The 26,573-nt window shown below is 43.3% G+C and overlaps 1 protein-coding gene across 5 annotated transcripts in view; it reads left to right on the top strand.

Annotated features, from left to right (window-relative positions):
- The window catches only part of slc2a9l2 (solute carrier family 2 member 9, like 2), a 542,218-nt gene that overhangs the window by 393,940 nt on the left and 121,705 nt on the right, over positions 1-26,573 (top strand). For all 5 annotated transcript variants that reach the window (XM_068040353.1, XM_068040334.1, XM_068040343.1 and 2 more), the window contains 2 exons: positions 8,431-8,532; positions 14,751-14,826. In XM_068040353.1, the coding sequence (XP_067896454.1) occupies positions 8,431-8,532; positions 14,751-14,826 (178 nt within the window). The remainder of the gene's footprint in view (positions 1-8,430; positions 8,533-14,750; positions 14,827-26,573) is intronic.

The raw sequence follows: 26,573 nt of genomic DNA, 5'->3' as shown, positions 1-26,573 counted from the left end.
CTAAATACTCTGGACAATATGGCCTCCTGCTCAGAGCTATTCTGCCCCTCCTCCTCCATTCTCCCTCTTCGAGCAGGTTGTCCTGCTCTGTATTGCCTCTGCACCTTCTCCCTGTCATGCTGTAGCCCAAGGGTATGCAAGCTACTGCACCCATAGAGAGCAAGTGGGCTGTGCAGAATCTCTGAAGTCAGGATCAAGTCCTTCAGCACCCACTATCCCACTTGCTGCTGACTTTAGCAACTTTAAACAAATCTGGAAACCACCAAACCCTTCTACAATCACAGAAAGAGCAAGTAGAACTCAATCAGCAACTAACCTGAAAGTAATTGATGATCTCTTTAAATAGCATTGATGGGAAGGTCCTTCCTGCTACTGAGCACACGTTCAGCTGTGTGAGGTTAAGAAAGGGTGTTAGATGGAGAGTTGAAACTCCAAAATTGCAGCACTTGCATCAAATCAACATTAGACACAGACTGACATCATGATCTGCCTACTCTGCATACTTCCAGCGGACACTGCCTGCACATGCTAACACCTTCACCAAATAGTGATTTGACCTGGGTCGCACCAAAGGTGTGCACACGTGCAGCAGACACCATTTCAGGCTAAATGACACCCACAGCAGCAAAATATTGGGTGCAGTGCAACTAAATTTTATGGCAGCTGTGTTTAAAATATATCCACACTCGAGACACAATTAGAATAATTAGTTCGCCAACAAATATGTAATAGTCTACAGGGGAACAATTAGTTCTATAACAACATTGAGATTGAGGGACTGACAGATAATTGCAGATGTTGCATATTTTACACAATTAGGTAATAAGTAAATACTGACACAAGAGGGATCTTGGCAGTCTGTTTGATTATAATTTCTTTATAAAATTGAACAATTAGGCTCTGTTCCAGTTAAATAATAAAATACCAAAAGATTATATTCTTTATAATTTTTCTCCTGCTAAATGTTATAGGCCAAAATATTAGTTATTCTGCTTTGCTACCATAATTGTAGTGAAGCCGGAATAGTGATGTTCCAGCGGGTTCAGAGCCTGGCTATGCTGGAGATTCTGGGATCAGAATGACATGATAAATAATTCAGGCTGGCATCAAGGACAGTATCAACACAGCTTAAGCCCCTATCAGAAAGGGTGAGGAGGAGTAAAAATGCAGTGCTGGAAAGCTGCATGGAGGAGAAGCTAACAGGATTGGCAAAAAAAAAGTAATGGATCAATTCAATTGAAGAGATCCAATTTAAATTGAGAGCTACCACCTTCTGGGAAGTTCCAGACCATAAGCATTCCTAGTAAAGCCTATGGGTCTCACTTCCACTGAACACCAATATTTTGCTGCTGTTCAGTATGATCAGGGTTCAGGATGTGGGAGACAGCAGGCATTTTTTGGCAAATGTTACCATCCCACTGGCACCGACTACTTTTTGATTTCCAGGTCTCCAGTGGTTGGAAAGAACTTCTGCCACCTCAGGAACGTGTGCTGCCAGATCTTCAAGACAGAGTGTTCCTGGGTCCCTTCTCATTTTTCACTGCTGCTGTGCCTGGACTTGCACCCTAGGTGTGCTGTGGATCTCAGCGACATTCAGTGCTGATATTTTTACAATGAAATTTAGTCTGGGGCGGGAAGCCCTGTGAATGGCCTTCCCATCCCACAGCCAATTGAGACCCTTAACTGGGTGATTAACCCCTAATTAAGGGCCTCTTCCCACCGGAGCTGCAATTATCCGTGCAGCGGATGGCCCTGTCGCCGATCGGGAAGCACAGCACGAAAAACTGTGTGGGCTGCTTCCCAACTGTGTGGGTGGAGGGGGGGGATTGCTGCTAACGGCCAACCACCCCCCCTGCCCTTGCTGCTGACCCCCCTCTCGACATGGTTACAGGTTGGTCACGACTGGGAGTTAAATATCCAGGGGTACCAGACTATTCGGAAGGACAGACAGGAAGGTAAGGGAGGTGGTGTAGCTCTGATGTTCAAGGATGACATCAGGGCAGTGCTGAGAGATGATATAGGTTCTATGGAGAATGAGGTTGAATCCATTTGGGTGGAAATTAGAAACTCTATAAGAAGAAAAAGTCATTGATAGGCGTAGTCTATAGGCCACCAAATAATAACATCACATTGGGGCGGGCAATAAACAAAGAAATAACTAATGCCTGTAAAAATGGTACGGCAATTATCATAGGGGATTTTAATCTACATGTAGATTGGTCGAACCAGCTCAGTCAGGGTAGCCTTGAGGAGGAATTTGTTGAGTGTATCCGTGATAGTTTTCTTGAACAGTATGTAATGGAACCGACGAGGGAGCAAGCTATCCTAGATCTAGTCCTGTGTAATGAGACAGGAATAATTAATGACCTCATAGTTAGGGATCCTCTTGGAAGGAGTGATCACAGTATGGTTAAATTTAGAATACAGATGGAGAGTGTGAAGATAAAATTCAATACCAGGGTCCTGTGCTTGAACAAGGGGGACTACAATAGAATGAGGGAGGACTTGGCTAAAGTGGACTGGAAACAAAGATTTCACGGTGGGACAGTTGACGAGCAGTGGAAGACTTTCAAAGCAATTTTTCAAAGTGTTCAGCAAAAGTATATTCCAGTGAAAAGGAAGGACTGGAAGAAAAGGGGTAATCTGCCATGGGTGTCTAAGGAAATAAGGGAGGCTATCAAATTGAAAAAGAAGGCATACAAAGTGGCCAAAAGCAGCATGATACTAGAAGACTGGGAAAACCATAAAGTTCAACAGAAAGCTACAAAAAGAGCTATAAAGAAAAGTAAGATGGAACATGAGAAAAATCTCGCACAGAATATAAAGACAGATAGCAAAAGTTTCTATAAATACATAAAACAAAAAAGAGTGGCTAAAGTAAACATTGGTCCTTTAGAGGATGCGAAGGGGAATTTAGTTATGGGATATGATGAAATGGCCGAGGCATTAAACAGGTATTTTGTATCGGTCTTCACAGTGGAGGACATTAATAACATGCCAGTAATTGACAAAGAGACGAACGTAGGTGAGGACCTGGAAACAATCATTATTACGGAAGAGGTAGTGTTGGGCAAGCTAATGGAGCTAAGGATTGATAAGTCTCCTGGCCCTGATGGAATGCATCCCAGGGTACTAAAAGAGAAGGCGGGAGAAATAGCAGGTGCACTGACGGTAATTTTCCAAAATTCGCTGGACTCTGGGGTAGTCCCAGTTGATTGGAAAACAGCAGATGTGACGCCACTGTTTAAAAAGGGAGGTAGACAAAAGATGGTGAATTATAGACCGATTAGCTTAACCTCTGTAGTGGGGAAGATGCTTGAGTCTATTATCAAGGAAGAAATAGCAGGGCATCTCAATAGAAATTGTCCCATTGGGCAGACGCAGCATGGGTTCATGAAGGGCAGGTCATGCTTGACAAATCTTTTGGAATTCTATGATGATATTACGAGCAAGGTGGACAATGGGGACCCAGTGGATGTGGTGTACCTAGATTTCCAAAAGGCCTTCGACAAGGTGCCGCACAAGAGGCTGCTGAATAAGATAAGGATGCATGGCGTCAGGGGTAAAGTATTAGCATGGATAGAGGATTGGTTGACTAACAGGAAGCAGAGAGTGGGGATAAATGAGTGCTATTCTGGTTGGCAATCAGTCACTAGTGGTGTGCCTCAGGGATCGGTGTTGGGACCGCAATTATTTATCATTTATATAGATGATTTGGAGTTGGGGACCACGTGTAGGGTGTCAAAGTTTGCAGATGACACTAAGATGAGTGGCAGAGCAAAGTGTGCAGATGACTGTGAAACTTTGCAGAGGAACATAGATACATTGAGTGAGTGGGCAAAGGTGTGGCAGATGGAATACAATGTTAATAAATGTGAAGTCATTCATTTCGGTAGGAGTAACAGTAAAAAGGATTATTACTTGAATGGTAAAAAGTTGCAGCATGCTGCTATGCAGAGGGACCTGGGTGTCCTTGTGCATGAATCGCAGAAGGTTGGTCTGCAGGTACAGCAAGTAATTAGGAAGGCAAATGGAATTTTGTCCTTCATTGCTAAAGGTTTAAGTTTAAAAGCAGAGAGGTTATGTTGCAGCTGTATAAGGTACTGGTGAGGCCGCACCTGGAGTACTGTGTGCAGTTTTGGTCTCCTTACTTGAGAAAGGATATACTGGCACTGGAGAGGGTGCAGAGGAAGTTCACTAGGTTGATTCCGGAGTTGAGGGGGTTGGCTTATGAGGAGAGACTGAGTAGATTGGGATTATATTCATTGGAGTTCAGAAGAATGAGGGGGGATCTTATAGAAACATATAAAATCATGAAGGGAATAGATAAGATACAAGTAGAGAGGATGTTTCCACTGGCAGGTGAAGCTAGGACAAGAGGGCATAGCCTCAAGATTAGAGGGAGCAGATTTAGGACTGAATTAAGAAGGAACTTCTTCACCCAGAGGGTTGTTAATCTATGGAATTCCTTGCCCAGTGAAGTAGTTGACGCTTCTTCAGTAAACGTCTTTAAAGCTAAGGTAGATATCTTTTTGAACAATAAAGGAATTAAGGGATACGGTGGGAGCGTGGGTAAGTGGATCTGAGTCCACGAAAATATCAGCCATGATCTTATTGAATGGCGGAGCAGGCTCAAGGGGCCAGACGGCCTACTCCTGCTCCTAGTTCTTATGATCTTATGATCTCTCACCTCTTCCCCAGCAGCCCCTACCATGCAAGACTTCTCCCGCCCTGACCTACCTTGAGCCTGGTACCAGCGCCATTCCTCCGTGTCTGGTCACTGCAGCTACAGCAGCAGCCAACGCCTCCGTGGTGGCGCTGCAGCTGGCAGTCTCTGATTGGCCCTCAGCTCTGCAAAGCTGGGACTTCCGGAGGCGGGGTCCTAAATTGTACAGAAGGTCTGCCACTGTCCAAGTAAGTGCCTGATTGTGACTAAATTGGACAGGCCTTCCATAGAAGAGGCGACATGGGGATCTCAGTGTCGGTTTCCTCCGGCGTCGAGACCCCCGCCACCAGCACAAAATTCTACCCAATGTTTCTTTCATCCTGTAATAAATGGTAGTTGGAAAAATAACAAATCAAATATATTCTAAAAGGAAGCCTATTGAAGGCTGGGATTGCAGGCACAAGCAGAGTTTAGCTTAAATTTGGAACTTTTTATTTAAAACTCAGCAGGCAGATAATAAAAAATAAAACTCATCACAAATGTAAGGAACCTATAGGAAAGCTTCAGAAAGGTTAAATTATAAAGGTATGAGAAAATTACCAAAAATATAAAAGTCAATAAAAAGGCTTTCTATATGCATATTAATGGAACAAGTTACATTAGGGAGCAATGAGCATGGCTGCTACAAGGTGAAGCAAGTATGCAGATAATGGAGAGTGAAGGGAATGACAGTGATACTAATTAATTACTATGACTCAGTTTTCATAGAGGAGGTGGATATTGGAATTATACAACCACCAAAAGTCATAGCGGTTATTAAAAAAGACACTCAAAGTGGACAAATCACTGGAACCAAATGGATTACCTGCAACAATCTCAAGGGAAGCAGTAACAGAGGTTCACTATCTCTAACTGTACTAAATTCTATGGAAGGGAAGATTCTGCCAGATGTCTGGAAGGGGGAAAATGTGACACCTTCAAAAAAAAAGACTGGGATAAGTCAGGACATTTTAAGCGAATTAGTTGGAATTCAGTAGCTAATAAACTATAATACACTATGAAAACATTAATTACTTGGGAAAAACTGAATAAATCAGAGTGCAGAAATGTTGCAGTCCACTGGCCATTCTTGTCTTTTCACAGCCATATCTTTCTACTTATACAGAGTGAAATGTATTAATTAATATTTATACAGAAAGCCAGTTTGGCCCTATTTAACTTTATATTGCAACAATACCATGGAATTTGCCTCATAAGAAAAATAATGATAGATTGTTTTCATTAGTGAGTGAGACAATAACAAGAATGCAAAATTAAGATAATCACAAAAAGGATTAAACGGACGATTAAAAATGAAAAAGAGTGTGTGAGATTGTTTGCACAGGCTCGATAGGCGAAATGCCTGATTCTGTGCTGCAGCATTCTATAATTTTATAGCATGAACTTTCCAATTAGTATTATTTAAATACTGGCAGCAACCCATTTACATGCTTCCCCACCTATACTAAAATAGCGGCAAATCAAAAATTCAAGCTTTGGTTTCTATGTAGGCCTCTTGACATTAGTTGCTGTATTATTTTGGCCTGTACGCATTAATTCTGTTCAATTGTTTTTTATTGTTCCAAAGTTACTGGCTTGCTGACAGGCATGGGTTTAGTCATGTAATTATAGTGTATTAGCATTCTGATAAATACTATGACAAGCTGGAAATAAGTCATCATCTAAAAATTCTTCTATACCTCACATTTATCCCATTGGGTAAATGACTTTGCTTATAGGATAAATGTAACAGGTGGAGGTATTTCCAATTACATGGTCATATCAACAGAAAACCCATTTGGAAAATAACAACTGTGACTGAACAAAGCAGGAAGCCCAGATTCATAGAGACAGAGTACACCTCATGATCGGTGGAGGCAACATCAGGGAGCATCTCTATTCCCCCTTTCATTTAGATCAAAAATACGGCTTTGCTTACAAAGAGATATGTGGGAAAAGGTTATTGGAAGACTGAAAATAATCCTCCGTAACAAAGGCAACTGACATGATTTCCAGAATCTTTTTTTTTAAGGAGAAAACAAAGCAAGTAATCAGAGAAAGTTCCCAAGTAGATAAAAACCGGACATCAGCTGAGGTGTGAGTGCACCAACTATTTATATCAGAACCGTCTGTTAAATGAGAAGACACTTTAATCATATGCAAAAATAAAAATTTTTATTTGCCTTTTTATATTTATGAAAACTGTCTCATAATGTAGCACGAAATTAGATACTTACTATTGGTCCCAAATTATTTTGGTCAATCCTTCATTGTACTTTATGTTGATCGGATTATATTCTCAATTATATATACAGTATATGATCAAAGTTACTTGGCAACTGCATGCAGAATGTCTTCTGATTGCTAAGAGAAATAATTAGAAAATTTGGTTAACAGAAGTGAATGGCAACAGTTGAAATGTTGTTCACTGAATTTGATACAAAACTATTTTGTTAATGCTGGGCCATCACCCTTTGCAGGCTGTCAGAGTCCTCCCTCATCAAAATAATGTGGATGGAACCTTTCTTGATGCTACCAAGGCATGTGGTCCTCTGAATAGGAAGTCCAGGCAGCCTGCAGCACACCTTACCAGAGCGGCTGGCTCATCTTGCAGGCACTTCCAACATAATAACCAAAACATATATTCAACTGCAAATTGCAGGCATATCAACACCTGATTCTATTTTTGCTCTGCTAATATTTGTGTGTATTATGTAGTTTCAAGCCACCCCCATACTCTTGCAATAACTGTGTTATAATCAGTTATTCCACTCAAATAAACTTATTCCACTCAAATAAACACTGCCCTGCATAAAAATGAAGGAACCATGTGTTTTGCAGTTAACGGAATAACTGTTATGGGGGTCACTATCTACCTGCAGGTTTAACAGAAGGTTGCACTTCTCTACTTTATGTTGTCCACAATGGTATGAAGGGGTTTCCCATCAATTTAAACCTTTTGACTCACTCACAGTGTTTGATTCCATTTGTGTACAGCCCACTATAACAGCATTCTCGGCAAAAACTGGAGTGCCATCATACTTTTGCTGTTTGGTTAGCTATGTCTCTAAAATTTTACAGAAATGAATGAACCTGTCAAGCATTCAGCAATAGTGCATCTGTCAACTCTTGAGGACCGATGGACAAGGTGCCTTGACCAATACTACTGTAATCTCTCCATAACTTTCCTTGCAGCAAAAAGAAAAGACTAAAAATACTATGACTGATAACACTGGGGAGGCAATGATGTAGTGGGGAGGTGGTGGTGTAGTGGTAATGTCACTGGACTAGTAATCCAAAGCCCAGGTGAATGCTCTGGGGACATGGGTTCAAATCCCACCATGGAAGATGGTGAAATTTGAATTCACTTAATCAATCTGGAATTAAAAAGCTAGCCCAATGATGACCATAAAACCACTCACCACTCAGCTTAAGGAATGCCATACAAATGTGTTTGATGGTTGTCAGCTAATATCTGAAGCAGTAATTTCTAGTCTGTAGTTACAACAATATTTTTCTTCCTAATTTAACCTATGATGATGATGCATGAGACAGGGGGTACACTAGCATTGCTTCTCTGTAACTTATATGTTCTAATTGTGACTGCTTTTGCTCTAGTTCTAGATATTAATCTGTGAAAAGATTATAACTGATTTCTGTAACTTACCAGCAGTATTTAAGAAAACAATTGAAGTTAAAGATTTTTTTTAAATTTTCTATTTCAGTGCTTGACCATTGAACGACTTGGTCGACGATCCCTTCTCATTAGTGGATTTAGTTTCATGTCATTGTTCTTTGGGCTACTCACAATCTCACTGAATCTACAGGTATATAAATTCAAATATTCCCTCTATCAAACTCTGGCTGTCTCCACAACTTTCCTGTTGGATCCTCTTATGCATATTATGTTGCTCTGTTATACTTTGAAGGCATTTATTTCACCTTTTGTTTTCCTGATTTCATGTCTGCATGTTTTTGGAGATTTTGATTGTGTAAACTCAACCCCGAAATGGTATCTGAATCTTGTGATGCCATCCTGCACCATTGATGCTTTTATTTGTCATATGTATTATTATTGGCTATCCCTCACAGGCAAGGATGTATATATACAAGTTACTGGAATATCTTTTAGGCCAAAGTTACAAATTACACAGCTAAGTAGAAGTGAAAGTTTTGTTTGTTATGTCTCATTGGCCAGCTTAATGACAACAAGCATTTTGATTTTATCTAAGGGAACAGAATGTTGTGTTTGCACCAGGCTAAAGGTAAATAGGGGATCTTGTTGCATCTAAAGCCAAGTTCTGTTGTGTTCCCTTGTCAACCCATTCAGCAGTGGTTTGTTCACCATGGCTCAGTGGGTAGCACTGACACCTCTGAGTCTGAAGGATGTGGGTTGAAGTCCCATTCCAGGACTTGAGCACAAAAATCTAGGCTGACACTGAAGTGCAGTACTGGAGTGTTGGTGGTGCCGTGTTTAAGGTGAGACGTTAAACTAGGCCCTGTCTGCCCTTTCAGGTCTCATGGCATTATTTTGAAGAAAAGCAAGTGAGTTATCCTTGGTGTCCAAGCCAATATTTATTCCGCAATCAAGATCACAAAACCGATTATCTGGTCATTATTACATTGCTGTTTGTGGGAGCTTGCTGAGCACAAATTTAAGCTGCTGCGTTTCCTGCATTACAACAGTGACTACACTTCAAAAGTACGTCATTTAATGTAAAGCACTTTGGGAAACCCTGAGCTTATGAAAGGCACTATATAAATGCAAGTTCCTTCTTTGATCCCTTTTGACCTTCCTGAGTAACATGACCTTTGAGTGGTATACAGATCGTTACACTATTTTCCTGCATTACAGGCTATTAATTCCATTAAATGACTATGCCTAAGTTCGCATATTTATACCTTAAGAAAATAACTCTTAACTGATGTGCATCCACCACCAGTGCAGATACACCCACCTTGGTGGGTTCAGCATCACATATAGAAAGGGTGGCACATGGCGGGGAGGATGTCACATGTGAGCAGGAGGAGGTGCTGGAGGCAGGGACAGCAGTGGAAAGTCCCCATCGGAGGCCTGAGGACACATCCCAGCTATGCTCACCTTGACACTGATGCTGAGCCTCAGGGGCCATAACAGACCCTAGCGCTGAAGATGGAGCAGTCTATCGTGGCCATGAGTGTCATTATGGCTCGGACTTTTGAGCGCATTACAACCTCCATTGAAAGAGTGGCCAACTTTATGGAGAGTCTGGAGCAGCAGGCCAACAAGTGGATGCAGACACATAACAATGACCTCCATATGATGACAGCAACCTTGAGAAGCATTGACCAAAGAGTCGTGTTGATCGCTGAGCACTGCATTCAAATGCAGCCAAGTCCTCTCCCACATTTGGTTAGCAGGGAAGTGCAGGTGGACCCTGAGAGGAGAAAAGGAGGGCAGGGATGAGGGCAGTATTCCTCAAGGTGCCTCCAGGTAATGACCTGTGCCCTTGGCTCCTCTGACAGAGCCACAAATGCTGAATCCTGACCCCATGACCAAGGCTGTGCCTGCACAGAAGCAAATGGGGTAGTCTTTGGCAGGGTCTTCACGGACTCCACAATCCAGAGAATGTCCACTGTAGGTATCTAAAGTATCAGAGCAGGGAAACGAGCAGGCTGCCTCCAGCTCTGCTGCAGCCACAGGGATAGCATCACGTAGAAGTAAGAGAAAGAGGACGTGGAAACAGTCTTATTGGCACAAAGAGAATCACTTGAGTGCATCTTCCAATGTTAGTGTCAAATGGAAAGAGGCATGTGTTATTGTCCCCTGATAATTGCCATGGTGTTATTTCCCATCCCACTTTGACCATAAATAGATGAAAATAGGGGAGTGGCATGAGACTCATGGATGGCAATGCAAGGCAGAAAATGTAACTTGTGGACAGCTCTTTACAGAGTAGATTTGTTTGTTGGAAGGGGGTGTTGGCGAGACTGTCTGCCACAGGGGTCCGAATAGCACAATTGCAATTCTGCCAGCACTGCCCTCAGCTGAAACGTGCCTGGTAAGGGCATTGTGGGCTTCTCTGGCATGCATATCTATGGCAGGATGCTTCATAGGCATCTCTGGATGGTTATACTCCACTGGGCCCTCCTCCTCACCATTCTGGTGCTCCAAGGAAGCTGGGCACTCCCCATGTTCCTGTGATGCTAGTTCCACACCTCCTTGAAGTGTAAGGTTGTGCAAGGCTCAGCACACCACCACTATGCTAGCTGTATTGAAGGGCACCACTAGATTGGTCAAGGCACCGGAACTGCACTTTCAGCAAGCCAATGGCTTGCTTTATTATGGCTCTGGTTGTTAGAAGGCTCTGATTGTACTTCTCGTGTGCCTCTATGGTAGGGTTCCTCACTGGTGTCAACAGCCAGGTCTTGAACAGGTGTCCCTTGTCTCCCAGGAGCCACCCACTGAAGCTGTCTGGTGGGGTGAAGAGCTGAGGCACCTGAGACTGCTGAAGGATAAAGACCTTTTGGGAGCTCCCTGGAATCTTTGCACACACTTGCAGGATCCTCTTGTGGTGATCGCCTACCAGCTACACATTAAAGGAGTGGAACACTTTCCCATTCACAAATACACTTGGCTGTAGTGATGGAGCCTTTATCACCATTTGGGTACAGGATCTTATGCCCTGTGGAGGCAAGTGTTTCAGCCCTCTGGGCTTGACTGGTCGCATCTGTGTTGAGCTTAATGTACTGTGAAACCCTCCGAAACAAGGCAGCCATCACCTGTCTGATGCAATTGTGTACAGCGGATTGTGAAATCCTGCAGTTGTCAGTGGCTGAGGCCTGGACTGAGCGGACAAAAAAATCTGAGAACTATGGTCACCTTGACCGCCACAAGCAATGGGTGGCCACCTGCTCCTACTGGCTTTAGGTCTTCTTCCACGAGGGCACAGAGGTCAGCGACCACCTGACATGAGAGCTGCAGCCTTCGGAGGCACTGCTGCTCTGAGAGGTCCAGGAAGCTGACCCTTGGTCTATAGAACTGTGAAAAGGGTCATGTCTTCTTCTATTGCTGTCCTGCAACCATGCTCTTCATTCCATCCAGCTCCATGTGGCTGTGTAGAACGCTACAGCTGCTGCTCCTCTTGCAGTTGCTGCCTCTGCTGCTCTGGCTGTGAGTTGAAGTACGTGGCAGTTGCTCCTCTGTGGTCCACCCTACTTCAGAATATGTGGACTCCATGTCCCTGTGTAAGTTCACAGGCAATGAGGTCAATAGAAGTCTCCAAGTCACTTCAATGAAATTACATTAAGTTACTTTTGCCAAAGACTATCTAATACATTTGCCTTAAGGAGTTGCTCTTGTCAGCACTGGACTTTGACTATGGCTGGCCTATTGTTTGCTACTTTCCACCTTTATACTGCTGATTTCATGTCAATTTTAGCCCTCAATGACTTCCCGCTGTGTATTTGCCTTCTCTAACTTGCCAAGTTGCCGACACAGGGCTAGATTTTGTAGAGGGGATGGGCCCCCTGGTGCTGGGCCAAAAAGGCAGAGGGAACCCCTGCCTCGGACTTTTCGTGGCCTCCCAACGCGACTCTCTGTTGTTCCAGAGGTGAAGTTTCCAGCGCCGGAATCTCTACCCTTTAAAGACATGGAACCCGGCTCCAAGAGCTGCCAATCAATCACAGGGCCGGCAGTTGAGCAGTATCGGCTGCACCACCAGGAGTGGTGGCCAGTGCCAACACTGCAGAGGCCTCGGACCCAGGCCCAGTGCTGGAACCCCAGACCTCAGGTAAGTGAGGCGGGATTGCCGGGGCCAGTCTGGAAGGCCCCAGTGAGGGTGGGTGGTTGTGAAGTCGAGGGAGGGGATCCAAAAAGTTGTTGGTTTTGCTGGGGTGGGGTGGGGAGGGAGGTCTCCGTGGACCACAGATTGGCCATGAAGGAGGGACCCCCTCCCCACACCCAAACCCACAGAGAGTGCATCTCATTTTATATGGCACCCTCCCCATGTGGTGGAGACACCCCTCCGCCACTGGTTAGATTCTAGCGGCAGCGAGAAGAACCCTTCAAGTGGCCATTAATAGTTGACCTATCCTGCCCTCAGGAAAATCAGGGCCTGCCACCCATCGCGATTCTATGGGCCACCCACCCCCCTACCGCACCTCCAGTCCCGTCTCAGAAGGGCCCATAAAATCCAGCACACAGTATGTGCCCCACGTGTCATTGGAAAAGAGGCACTGCAAGTGTAAAATGGCTCTTGACTGACATTTTAATTGCCACAATTGATTGTACATTTCCGCTAGGTTTCTGACTTCACCCTCAAGCTGTCCTGGGAAAGTCGGAACTATGCCATTTTTTGCTATTTTCCCAGCCCATCAATCCCCATTGGCCTGGGAAAATTCCACCCTATATTTTGGATGACAGTACATGAATAACTGCTTTGTGAAACTTAGGAATATGACTCATGTGTAATGGTTTCAATGATTCAGGGAGTATAATTGGTGCTGCTACTTTTAAACTGACAGTGGATTTCAAAATGGAATTGAAATAACAGTCTATCAACTGTTACAACCAGGTGAGAAAGGGGTCTAGGGTTCCTCTCAGCCTTCCCCTGGTCTTACCATAACAGGGTTCAATTTTTAAAACACCTTGTTTTTAGCTCCCCCCTGGTGAATCCTTGTTCACCGCTTTCCAATTATAGGGCAAAGAAACCAGCACAGACAGGTTTTCTTAAGTTTAAAGAAGAAAGGTTGATATTTATTAAACTTAAACTCTAATTCAGTTAACGCCTATGGTTACATGACGCGCCCATGCTAGCATGCATACATGATACATACATGCAGATAGAGACAGAAAAGAGCAGAAGAAAAATAAAGTGGAGAAGTTTGAGGCAATCGCTGAAGAGGTTTTTTGTTAAGGTTCTTTGAGCTCACCATAGAGTCCTTGATCGTAGTAGGTCTTGCTTTTCGTTGGGGCCAGTATTCTTCTTAACCTTGTTCGCTGTAGGAGATTTTTCTCTCTTGGGGTTCATGTGTCTTCAGTGGATTTGGAGTTCTGTGAGAAAGAGCAGCAGACAGACAGGAGGCTGTGGCGAGCCAGCCAGGAGAGGTCTTTTCAGTGCAGGAGCAAATAGACACTCTGAGTTCAAACTGTTTGTACAGTTCAGAAAAACCAGTTTGCCAAGCAGGCTATTCACGTGATCAGCTGTTCTGACAACATTTGTTTGTGGATTCTCTTGTTTTAGCCGACCCTGGAATGTCTCTTTTTACACACAATACCTGGGGCTCAAAGTCCATTGTGGGTTAAATTGGATAAGGGAAGTAACCCCTTTGCCTCCACAAGCACTCTGTTAATATGCAAATGTATTTCCAGCCAGGGGCCTGGTGGTTTTTTGAACAAGTCCTTTCTTCACTTCAGCACCAGTTTTCAAATCAGTGCTCATATGACAAAATTAATATGTCTCATTCTTGGCAGGTGGGTGTCTAGCATAACACAATCAATTCATAAATGGCCATTGCAGGAGACTTGAAGAAATACATGGAGTACTCCAGTAAGGGGAATAAATAGAGGGGAAAGGCAAACAATTATTCTGAAAGATGTCAGAACACAAGGGATTTTATTAAAAGTCACAATTGCAATGACAGTACAGCAATACACCAGAGACCTTGTGTGTTTGTGAACTATCTCCCATTACTAAAAAGTCCAAAAAGGGCTCCTTACTCTAAAGTTTATTATGAGACATTTTTGCCTATTTAAAAAAAAATGCAAAAGAAATGACTCCTTTACTTACTGTAACCTTTCCTGCAAGATGCTTTCTGCATTATGGTTGCTTGACTGATGCATGGTTGTTCTTTCTAATGTTCTAACCCCAGTAAGACCTGCCTCAACTTTTCTCAAAGTGATAAATAACATCCAGAATTCTTCCTGAACCATATATGCTTACACTAGGCATTAGAGTTGTTATAATACCAGCATTTAATCTACTGACAGTGTTCTCAATTTGGAGATAATGTTGCACTTTTTGACATTGTGACTATATAACGGAACTGTATATTTATTCTACAGAACAAAGTTTTCTGGATGCCTTATGTGAGTGTGGTCTCCATTCTTGGTGTAATAGCATCATTCTGCATTGGTCCAGGTAAAGTTTAAAGTAATATCACAAAAGTAACTGTACATATTTTCTGTCTTTTTAATAATAACAGGTACAAGCATGGTAGTTAAGAGCTTTCACTATATCGTTGCTTTGCTGTGAATATTTTTTACTTTGCACTGAAACAGAAATGAGAATATTGCCTGGAATTTCCATGGTCGATTGCTAGCAGGGAATCAAAGAACCCTGGAGAAATGGTGTAAGAGGCTAAAAATGGCAGTTTGTACCATTTGTGAACAGTTTCCACTGATCCTTCACTGAAATTATGGTACAAGATCGGGAGAACTCCAAGGTAATTCAGGGCATATAACTCTAATGTCCAGTCTCAACCTATCTGTGGAGGAAAGTGATGCAAGACTTCTTGGAACAGACATTTTCACATCACTTGAGCTTGGCATTGTGTGGAATATATACTTTATAAACATACATAAAGGTGTTTTTAAATGTTTTGGGAGAGTGACATTCTGACCTATGCTCTCAAAGCATTTAAAAATTAATGTCAGGGAACAGGCCCCTGCACATAAATATAAGCCCTCATCCACAGAGGTCCCTTTTGACCAAGAGAACTTGATTTGGAGTAGGCACAAGTTGAAGTAAAAACAGAACCTGCTGTAAATATACAACAGATTCATCTGCAACTGAAAGATTAGTTAGAGAAAGTCATTTTCTGAGTATGAGCTGGCGAGGGATGTAGAAGGGAACCTCCTCTGCCACCAGCTTGCACTGAGAAAATTACCTCTGATATTTCAAGCAGAGATCCCACATCAACTATGATCCAGATGCTGTAAGTTTGGAGTCAATTCTCAAGATGCTGGTCTCAGACACGGTAAATACACTGTTGGTAAAAGTTGTGTAATCAAGTTTTGCATTGAGCTATAACCTTAAACAGCTACATTATTTTGCATGGGTAATGCATGTGACTCCCAACAGGTTAGAGAATTTACCAAAATCATTAACACTAAAGCAGATCACTGCCCAGTTCTCATTTGACATCATTTGTTATCTCAAAGTCCTCCTTTGACACATAACACGAATAATTTATGAGTTACTTTTTTAGCTCTTTGGCTAGTTTCCTATTTTAAATAACTCCGCCTCCATTTGTTACAACAATGTTGATTATGGTATTGACTGAGTCTTAACATGCTGTCACTTGATTTAGTGCAGCTTCCTCTATGGTAAATCAAAATAGACCTGTAAATCCAATCATGTTTCTTTTTCTGTATACATAATCAAAAATGATTCATATACCCATGTATTAACCATATGGTAAATTAACTTGGATACATCTAATGTAGCCAGAACAAAATGACTTTAGAGCTTTAGCCTTTCATTTTCTTTCTAAATATGAATGTATTATATAAATTCATTTGTTAACATTGAATATTATAACAGAATTATAAGATGGCAGAGAATTGCAGTGTAATCTATCATTAACAGTGTGCTGTGGATATCTTTTTTTCTTCTTTTGGGCCTCCTTATCTCGAGAGACAATGGATACGCGCCTGGAGGTGGTCAGTGGTTTGTGAAGCAGCGCCTGGAGTGGCTATAAAGGCCAATTCTGGAGTGACAGGCTCTTCCACAGGTGCTGCAGAGAAATTTGTTTGTCGGGGCTGTTGCACAGTTGGCTCTCCCCTTGCGCCTCTGTCTTTTTTCCTGCCAACTACTAAGTCTCTTCGACTCGCCACAATTTAGCCCTGTCTTTATGGCTGCCCGCCAGCTCTGGCGAATGCTGGCAACTGACTCCCACGACTTGTGATCAATGTCACACGATTTCATGTCGCGTTTGCAGACGTCTTTATAGCGGAGACATGGACGGCCGGTGGGTCTGATACCAGTGGCGAGCTCGCTGTACAATGTGTCTTTGGGGATCCTGCCATCTTCCATGCGGCTCACATGGCCAAGCCATCTCAAGCGCCGCTGACTCAGTAGTGTGTATAAGCTGGGGGTGTTGGCCGCTTCAAGGACTTCTGTGTTGGAGATACGGTCCTGCCACCTGATGCCAAGTATTCTCCGAAGGCAGCGAAGATGGAATGAATTGAGACGTCGCTCTTGGCTGGCATACGTTGTCCAGGCCTCGCTGCCGTAGAGCAAGGTACTGAGGACACAGGCCTGATACACTCGGACTTTTGTGTTCCGTGTGGATAAACAGCATGGAAATTACCTGGTAACAACGGGGCTTAATTTTCACTTGCCTTCCCAATCCTGATATTTTCCTGGCTTGGGAGTTATTAGGGATACAGAGTGGGATCCGGTTCAAATCCCATCAACAAGCGAGCAACAACCACTGCCAGGCAGGAAAATCCTGGCAGTGCTGCATTTAGACCACCTCAGAAGAGGCGATTGGTTATTGAAAGGGACAAAAGAGTCCTGAAGAGGAGAAGGAGGAGGAAAGGGGGCAATCGGGAAGAGTGGGTAACAATCAGGAAAGGGGTTATTGAGAAGAATGGGTAGTGTTTGGGAGCATTGAGTAATGATTGGAAAGGGGGAAAATCTGGAAGGGTGGGTAGCGATCCGGAAGAGTGGGTAATGATTGGAAAGGGAGCAATTGGAAAGGGTAGGTAGTGATCAAGAATGGTGGGCGCCAGCTGGGATCATGGCCCTTCACAGCCACAGACAGAAACAACATTGGCAGAACTGCCTGCAGGTATGTCTCCAGGTGGCAGATTTCTGTGACAGCCTCCTTTGATATTCTCAGGTGGGATTGTTTAGCTCTGTAAATGCACATCATGGGGAGATGACATATATATATATATATATATATAATATAAATAAACACACATGTATATACATATATATATTGTTATGACCAGACGAGGAAGGGGTCTAGGGCTCCCCTCTCAGCCTTTTCCTGGTTTGTCCATAACAGAGTTTAACTTTTAAAACACAATGTTTTTAGCTTCCCCTCAGTGAGTCCTTGCTCACTGCTCTCTAATTGTAATTGCAAAGAAATCAACCAGGCAGGTTTTCTCAGATTTAAACAAGAAAGGTGTAAGTTTATTCACCTTAAAACTCTAACTCAGTTAAAACTGCTAAAAATACACAATGCGACCACGCTAGCATGCATACACAATAAACACAAACACACACACATAAATAGAGACAGAGGAGGAGAAAGAATTAAAGGGGAAAGGTTTGAAGTAATAGATGGAGTTCAGTTACTGGTCTTGGGTTGGATGTAAAGTCTTTGACTGAAGTTAAATCTTGTAGTTCTCATTGGGGCCCAGTTCACACTTTCAAATATGTTTTGCTGGTCTTCTGTCTTGAGGCTTAAGTTACTTCTGTGGGTCCCTGTAACTTTGCATGAGAGGGAGAGTGACAGAGAGACATAGAGAGGGAGTGCTCTCTTCTTGATGTTCAGTTGCAGTCTCTTCCAAAAACTGTTCTGTGAGCACAATTCAATTAACTCCAGGTTGGCCAGCAGGTTAATCCTGTGACTAGCTCCCTGTTTGAAACAGCCTCTCCTGTGAGGTTTGTGGATTCCTTCAAGCTTACCAGACATTATCAGTGGTGGTGGTGGGGTGGGGGTGGAGGGGCGGGAGGGCGTGGAATGCTGGCTCTTACACAGTCAATGACTCTGAATGTCTTTTGATCATTACTATTGACAAAACCCATCTGACTAATTGGATCAGGGAGTACCCCCATTGTCTCTCCATGCAACTGTCTTTTAGAATGCAAATGTGCAGCCATGTTTTCAGCCACTGTTCTGTGGTCTTTTAAAACAAGTTTGTTCAATGTCTAGTAACGGTTTAAAAAATAATGTTCCATATGACAAAATTAATATGTTTCATTTTGGCAGGTGTGGTTTCCGTCACACCTCCACATGCAGATGAATGAAATGTGACATTAGGGAAGCATTTCATTATAAATATAGAAAGAAGAGAAAGTACAGGCAAACACACATGCATTCCTCTCATTCATTCGCATTCATTCAGAAATCTTAAAAATTGTTACAATCTGTCTTTCTTTCATAGCACTACTGCTTTAAACTGCCCCCTTTCCCTTGAGGTAGGTCCGAGATATTTATGTGTTGCCGAAACGGGTTTGGAAGTTTCTTCACTATCAGCCTGCAATACATTGGGAATGGGCATCCCAATAAACATGTGATTTTTGGGGAGGTTTGCAATTTGCGCATTTCCATGATTGTCGAGGGTGCCTTTGTTCCTCTTAAGGTCTGCAGGGGGAGGGTTAGATTTAGATAGCCCTGCTTTGGAGTTCTGCTCATGAGAGTCGGCAGTGGGCAGATCCACTCTGATCTCTCTTTCAATGCTCTGATGAGTCATGTAAGGGCTTTTCACCTTAGCGGATGGTTGGTTCCCTTTTCTCCTGACTGTGGAGGGATTCTTTGCTAATCTTCCCTTTGTCCTCTAGGACATTCTTGCTTGCAGGTATTTGTTCAGATGTTACTGCATTACCCTGCAGCACTTTGACTAGCTGAGGCATCACCCTCACAGTTTCTCTGCCCTCTTTAGGACTCTCTTTGTCCTTGCAGGTTTCTGTAAATGCTGTTAGCAACTCTGGTGGGGTTCTTCTGGTATCTGCATTTACATAGGAGGATGTGGGGACTACCTTTTACAACATTTCGGGGTTGGCTGACCAGACAGTAGGGTTTCCATTTGGGAATCCTCTCGGATCTCCTTTAACCTGTCCTCTTTGTCCCTGTTTCCCCTTTCCTCTCTAACGTCTTGCCAGCCCTGTGACTGTCTGTCCCTTTTTGTTCTTAGCAGTGGTCCCTTATAATTCACCAGCCCTCTGCTGGAGGCACTCCAAACGCTGATACAGGACTTAGGGGTGCGGATTTCACTGTAGGTTGGGGTTTCCCCTCAACCTGGCACATGGTGGCAACTCCTACAGTACTACACCACATCTTTGTGGAGTTTTGGCCAGTCAAACTGCTGTCTTATACAGGCTTTGGTTGTTTGTATTCTGAAATGTACAGCCATTGTAATTCCATGGGCCATTCTTAATATTTCTCTCCGGTACCTCTGCGGCACCACTACCTGGTGAACCGCCATCCACTCTTTGTCCTCAGGTCTCTGAGGAGAACTCTACTTCCTCATCAGTACCCCATTAATAAATAGTAGCAATCAGGGACTCTGTCTGCATCAATCAGCCTGCGCTAGCTCTCTCAGTACTGGGTCAGCTCGCTGAGTCTCAGCTAGGGAAGATCCATTTAATCCATTCCCTGGGTCCTCTAACGTTCCAAAGAAAGTCTCAGACAGACAGACCTCACGGTCATCTGCCTGCAGTCCAATTCAGTCTCCTCTGGGGGAGCTGGTTTGGTCATGGCCTGATCCACTACATATTCAGGGGAACTGCAGGGGACCGTCTCCTGCCACTGCCCTTGTCTCTCTTTCACTACTGGGAAAGCTACCACCTTTGCCCCCGTTAAAGCATTACCTAGGAGCAAGTCAACCACGTCCACAGGCAAACTAGGGACAATCCCTACAGTCACCAGTCCCGAAACTAGGTCGCACTCCAAGTGCACCCGGTGTAAAGGTACAGGCGTACACTGCCCTCCAATACCATTCACCACCATTCTGGTATTTACTGCACTCTCGGGGGAAAGGTCTGGCCTTTTCCAAGTAAAAGGGACCTTGTGGCCCCTGTGTCCCTGAGGATTACTGTGGGCTTGCTTGCCCCACTCAAGATATATGGGGTTACTCTCCCTTCACACACAAAATCCTGATAACCTTCAGGAATCCCATTTACTTTTCCTGTAGCCACAGCAGTATGTTTTCTGGGACTTACTATTGCTGCAGTTAAATCCACAGCTTGTTCAGCTGTGCTTTCCATCAGGGTCCCTGCTCCTTCACTGAGCAGGTGTGCCCTGATTAACCCTACAGGCTTTCCCTGTAGTTTCCAGCAGTCAGTTTTTAGATGATCTGCTTTGTTACAATGGAAGCACACAGGTCTCCGGGTCTCACTCCAACTGACAGCACCTTCCTTTAGGGCAGGAGGAGGGCCCTCTGTCTGTCCTGCTTTTCTTTCTGTCCGAGGATGGCTTGGGCACCTTTGCACCCTTTGTCCTTTTCAAATTTGTGGGGGTGACTGGGAAAGGTTTTCCCCTGGGGAACCGACTTGTATAATAGAGCAAACTCATCAGCCAGAACTGCAGCTTGCCTCGCTCTCTGCACTTTTTGTTCTTCCACATGGGTCTTTATGGAGAGGGGTAGAGAGTTTTTAAATTCCTTTAGAAAAATTATCTCTCTGAGGTTTACATAGCTGGGCTACACTTTAAGAGCCCACAACCACTGGTCAAAAGCCAGCTGCTTATCTTTCAAACTCCAAGTTCAGCTTGCTCCCTGAGGGTTCGAAACTTCTGGTGGTAGGCTTCTGGTAGTAGCTCATATGCCTCAAGGATAGCATTTTTTGTCAGTTCATAATTTGATGAACTCTCATCTGGCAACAGAGAATAAACCTCATGGGCTTTTCCTGTTAGCTTACTTTGCAACAGAAGAGTCCAAGTCTCAGCTGGCCACTTTAACTGCCTTGCCAGTTTCCCAAAAGATACCAAAAATGCTTCCATTTTTGGAATTTTCGGATCAATTGGGAAAATTTTAAAAATTCCATACACAGCCCCGCACTTGTATTTTCCATGCTTTCACTGGGGTTCCTATGTTGCCCCCTAGTTCACTCAGCTCTCTTTCTTCCCGTTCCTTCTGGAAGGTTCTTTTTTTTTAGAGATACGCCATTTTCAGTGCGCCATTTTCCCACACTCTCTTGGCCAGTCTGGACATAGCAGTGGAAGCCTTACCCATGCGCTTGTTGATTTCTGCATCTAGAGACAGGTTACTGGTGATAGTTGAGCCTAGGTAGGTGAACTCTTGAACCACTTCCAGAGCGTGGTCGCCAATATTGATGGATGGAGCATTTCTGACGTCCTGCCCCATGATGTTCGTTTTCTTGAGGCTGATGGTTAGGCCAAATTCATTGCAGGCAGACGCAAACCTGTCGATGAGACTCTGCAGGCACTCTTCAGTGTGAGATGTTAAAGCAGCATCGTCAGCCAAGAGGAGTTCTCTGATGAGGACTTTCCGTACTTTGGACTTCGCTCTTAGACGGGCAAGGTTGAACAACCTGCCCCCTGATCTTGTGTGGAGGAAAATTCCTTCTTCAGAGGATTTGAACGCATGTGAAAGCAGCAGGGAGAAGAAAATCCCAAAAAGTGTGGGTGCGAGAACACAGCCCTGTTTCACACCACTCAGGATAGGAAAGGGCTCTGATGAGGAGCCACCATGTTGAATTGTGCCTTTCATATTGTCATGGAATGAGGTGATGATACTTAGTAGCTTTGGTGGACATCCGATCTTTTCTAGTAGTCTGAAGAGACCACGTCTGCTGACGAGGTCAAAGGCTTTGGTGAGATCAATGAAAGCAATGTAGAGGGGTATCTGTTGTTCACGGCATTTCTCCTGTATCTGACGAAGGGAGAACAGCATGTCAATGGTCGATCTCTCTGCACGAAAGCCACACTGTGTCTCAGGGTATTATTTACACACAGGATTACTCTTTGATTTGAAAGCAATTTCAGATCATTCTCAGCAGTGCAACCCAATATGATTTACAGGACAAATTTGCTGCTTACAAAACAATTCAACAAGTAACAAGCTACCATCAAACATGCTCAGTTATCTGATAACATGCAAATAATTAACAGCAAGTATTCTGATAGGACATCAATCCTCATAATTTTGGAATCAAGTTATTAGAGTGTTAACTTACATTGTCGTCTTAATAATGGGTCTCTTCAAATGGCTTTGGGACAATTTTCAGACTTTGTCCTTTCAGTGGAGAACTTCATGCACTCACCCTGGATTAGAAATTTGGGTGCACACTGCGCCCAATTTTCCAATCAATATTTTAAAATGATGTGCAGCAACTCAAGACAAAGATCAATAGATTTTTGGATACTAAGGGAATCAAGGGATGTGGAGATAGTGCAGTAAGGTGGGGGTGAGTTGGAAGATCAGCCATGATCTTAGTAAATGGCAGAGCAGGATCAAAGGGCCGAATGGCCTTACTCCTGCTCCTATTTCTTATGTTCTTGGCATGTGTCAGCATTTGTAGCCAGTGGATAAGGTTCCTCGTCACAACACAAATTCAGAAAATTACACATGCTGTCTCTGAGCCAACAGGTTGACTTTTAACTGAATGTGTAATCTCCATTTTGGGTGAGGTATTTTGTCAGTCTATTTTAATCCAAAGGGTGAATTCATTGGTCCTGTACTTCCAGTGACATGCTTTGCTTGAAGGAGTGCACACTGGAGTTCCATACTACAGTGGTGTAGCCTAATCTCCAGTCTGAACTTCTCCAAGAGCACCTTCTGACTGGGTTTCCAGCATGGGTAAACTTAACTTTTAAGAAAGAGAAACAAGATGGAAAATAATTCCATCTTTGACACAAGAACCACCTTCTGTTCTGTTCTGGTTTGCCTCTTATTAAAATCTCTTGTCCTTTAAGAAGAAGGATTATTCAGAGATATTAGAAATACATAAAGCAGTGACAAACTACAGCCCCAGGAGCATACTGCATGCTACAAGTTTCCATATGCAGTTCCGAGTAAAGTCTAGGTATCCACTTTCAGAAAAAGCATTTCTTGCCCTAATTCTATTATGACATACAGGGAATCTAGTCTGGCTGCTTACATCTTTGAGGAAAAATGTTTATGCCTCAGGCAGAAAGGACCATTTTGTACATGTACTTGTGCTAGGTGTTTGTCATGTAGAGCAGTATATTGTTGGCTCTTTTAGGAAATTAATTCAAATCTGCTTTTTCTTCTTTTATGGATATGTATACAAACTTGGCTAGCTCCTGCCTTGTCTGCTGTACCAGGCATTTCTAGGGAAGAAGTAATGAAGAACGACTCCTCTCTTCCTGACTCAATCCAGTAAGGCTTCCGAAAACTGGATAATCAACCTGATTCTTTCACTCTGTAACACCCTGCTCTTCAACAACTTTGCTTGGTTAACGGTTACACTGCCTTCCATCTCAGTTGACTGAAAAGCTGCCTGATTACAGTTCTCAGCTAACTGTGAAGATAATTCATTCTTCCATTTTATTGCCTGGCCTGCTGTTTGGGAGTCATAGTCCATGATTTAGCTCAAGTGCTAAATTTGTTTCTTTGAACTGATCAGAGACCAAAGTTAACCCTCAGCTCAATACAGTACCAACAAAGGCTGATCTTACCAAGGATATAACACCAATAAAATATTAGATCTTTCAATAAATATTAGATTTTTAAAAATAATTTATTTTATGAGCGAGAGAGGGACCAGTGGACAATTTAAAAGAGTGACGGTGGGAAGGAGAGAGAGCAGGACCAGTGAACAGTTTAAAAGAGCAGCGGCAGGAAGGAGAGAGAGCGGGACCAGCGAGCAGTTGAAAATAAATTATCCTACCCAGTCCAGTCTGTGGCTCCAAAGTTCTGAGAGAAAAGAAATCAGTGTGACATCACAGGAAAACAGGTAGTTGATTGGTTAGTGTGTATTTTTCTCATCTTTCAAAACTTGGGTAATTTTAGTAATCATATGGTTTTATTAGCAGTAGTAAGGTTTACTAATAGTAGTAAAGCTTATTAGATTGCCTGGGAGTATTTCCTAGTTACTAATATTGCTATTGGTAAGATGTATTACTATTGGTAACGTTTTAGTATTGGTAGGATGTACTAATAGTGGTAAGGTAGATTAGTATTGGTTAAGTTTATTATTAGCAGTAGTAAGATTATTATTGCTATTGGTAAGGTTATTATTACTATTGGTAAGATTTATTACTATTAGTAGGGTTATTAGTATCAGTAGTAGCAGGATTTAGTTGTAGTACCAAGGTTTATTATCTACTAGATAGAGGAATGGCAGGGCTGCTCCAACCTCTGCAGTGCACATCCTGTGCTATGTGGGAACTCCAGGGTGCTTCTCGTTTCCCGGATAACCATACGCGCGGAAAGTGTCATCCATTGCAGCAGCTTGAGCTCCGGGTTTTGGAACTTGAGCAGCAGCTGGCATCATTGTGGAGCATCCATGAGTTTGAGAGTTATGTGGCTAGCATATTTATAGATGTGGTCACCTCGCAGCTTCAGAGTATGCAGGCAGAGAGAATGGGTGACCACCAGATAGTCAAGAAGAAACAAGCAGGTAGTGCAGGAGACCTGAGTGCATTTCACTATCTAACAGGTCTTCAGTTCTGAATACTGTGGAAAGTGATGGTTCATCTAGGGAGTGCAGCCAGGGCTAAGGCCATGGCACCATGGGTGGCTCTGCTGTACAAGGGGGTACGAGGAAGACTGGAAGAGCACTAACGATAGATGAATCGATAGTCAGGGGAACGGACAGGCATTTCTCTGGCTGCCTCTCTGGTGCCAGGGTCAAGGATATCAATGAACGCTGCAGAGCGCCCTGAGGGGGGAGGGTGAACAGCCAGCAATTGTGGTCCACATTGGTTTCAGCATCATATGTAGGAAGAGGGATGTGGTCCTGCAGAAAGAGTTTAGTGAGCTAAGTAAGAAATTAGCAAGCAGGACTTCAAAAGTAGTAATCTCCGGTCTACTCCCAGTACCACGCACAAGTGAGTATAGAAATAGGAGGATAGTGTAGTTGAATGCAAGGCTGGAAGGATGGTGCAGGAAGGAGGGCTTTAGATTCCTGAGGCACTGGGACCAGTTCTGGAGAAGGTGGGTCCTGTACATGCTGGATGGGTTGCATCTGAACAGAGCTGGTACAAATGTCTTTGTGGGGCGATTTGCTAGTGCTATTGGGGAGGGTTTAAACTAAATTGGCAGAGGTGTGGGAACCAGGAGATAATACAAGAGAGGAACACCAAGGTACACAAACAGCTGGAAGTGACAGATAGCACTAGAGTAGGAAATAACAAAGTATTAGTTGTGGTCCGAGTGAGATTTTAGACAGTACTAGAGAAGGGAGTAGTTCTGTATTAGATGGGGGTGGACTGAGAAGGACTACAAGCAATGCAAAGACAGGATTACAATGCATTTGTGTAAATGCACAAAGTATGGTGAGTAAGGTTGGTGAGCTACAAGCACAAATAGCAGTATGGGAATATGATGTAGCGGCAATAATAGAAACATGGCTTAAAAATGGCAAGCACTGGGTGCTTAATATATAAGGATATAAAGTGGTCAGAAAAGATAGAGAAGGTGAAAAAAGGAGGTGGGGTGGCAGTCCTGATTAGGGAAGGCATTGCAGTGCTAGAAAGGGAAGATGTCCTTGAAGGAACAAGGACAGAATCCATTTGGTTAGAGATGAGGAGCAAAAAGGGTATGAACATACTACTAGGGTTATTGTATCAGCCTCCAAATAGTGAGAGAGAGAGAGATAGAGGAGCAAATCTGCAGGGAAATCACATAGATGTGCAAGAACTATAGAGTGGTAATATTGGGAGACTTTAGTTACCCAAATATCAATTGGGATAATTTTAGACTGAAGGGTAAGGAAGGGGATGAATTTCTAAAAAGTGTTCAAGAGAACTTCCTTAATCAGTATGTTCTCGGCCCAACTAGAAAAGAGGCATTGCTGGATTTGGTGCTGGGAATTGAGGTGGGCCAAGTTGACCAAGTGTCTGTGGGGGAACACTTGGGTAAGAGTGATCATCATATCATAAGGTTTAGACTAGTAATGCAGAAAAGGAACGAACAAAATGAGGTAGCGTTCTAAATTGGAAGAGGGCTAATTTCAACGTAATGTGAAGTGATCTAGCCAAGGTAAAATGGAACCAAAGACTG

Source organism: Heterodontus francisci, chromosome 1 (assembly GCF_036365525.1).
Source record: "Heterodontus francisci isolate sHetFra1 chromosome 1, sHetFra1.hap1, whole genome shotgun sequence".
Taxonomy (NCBI): domain Eukaryota; kingdom Metazoa; phylum Chordata; class Chondrichthyes; order Heterodontiformes; family Heterodontidae; genus Heterodontus; species Heterodontus francisci.
The sequence above is the reverse complement of the archived record's forward strand: the minus strand, read 5'-3'. Positions and strand labels throughout refer to the sequence as shown.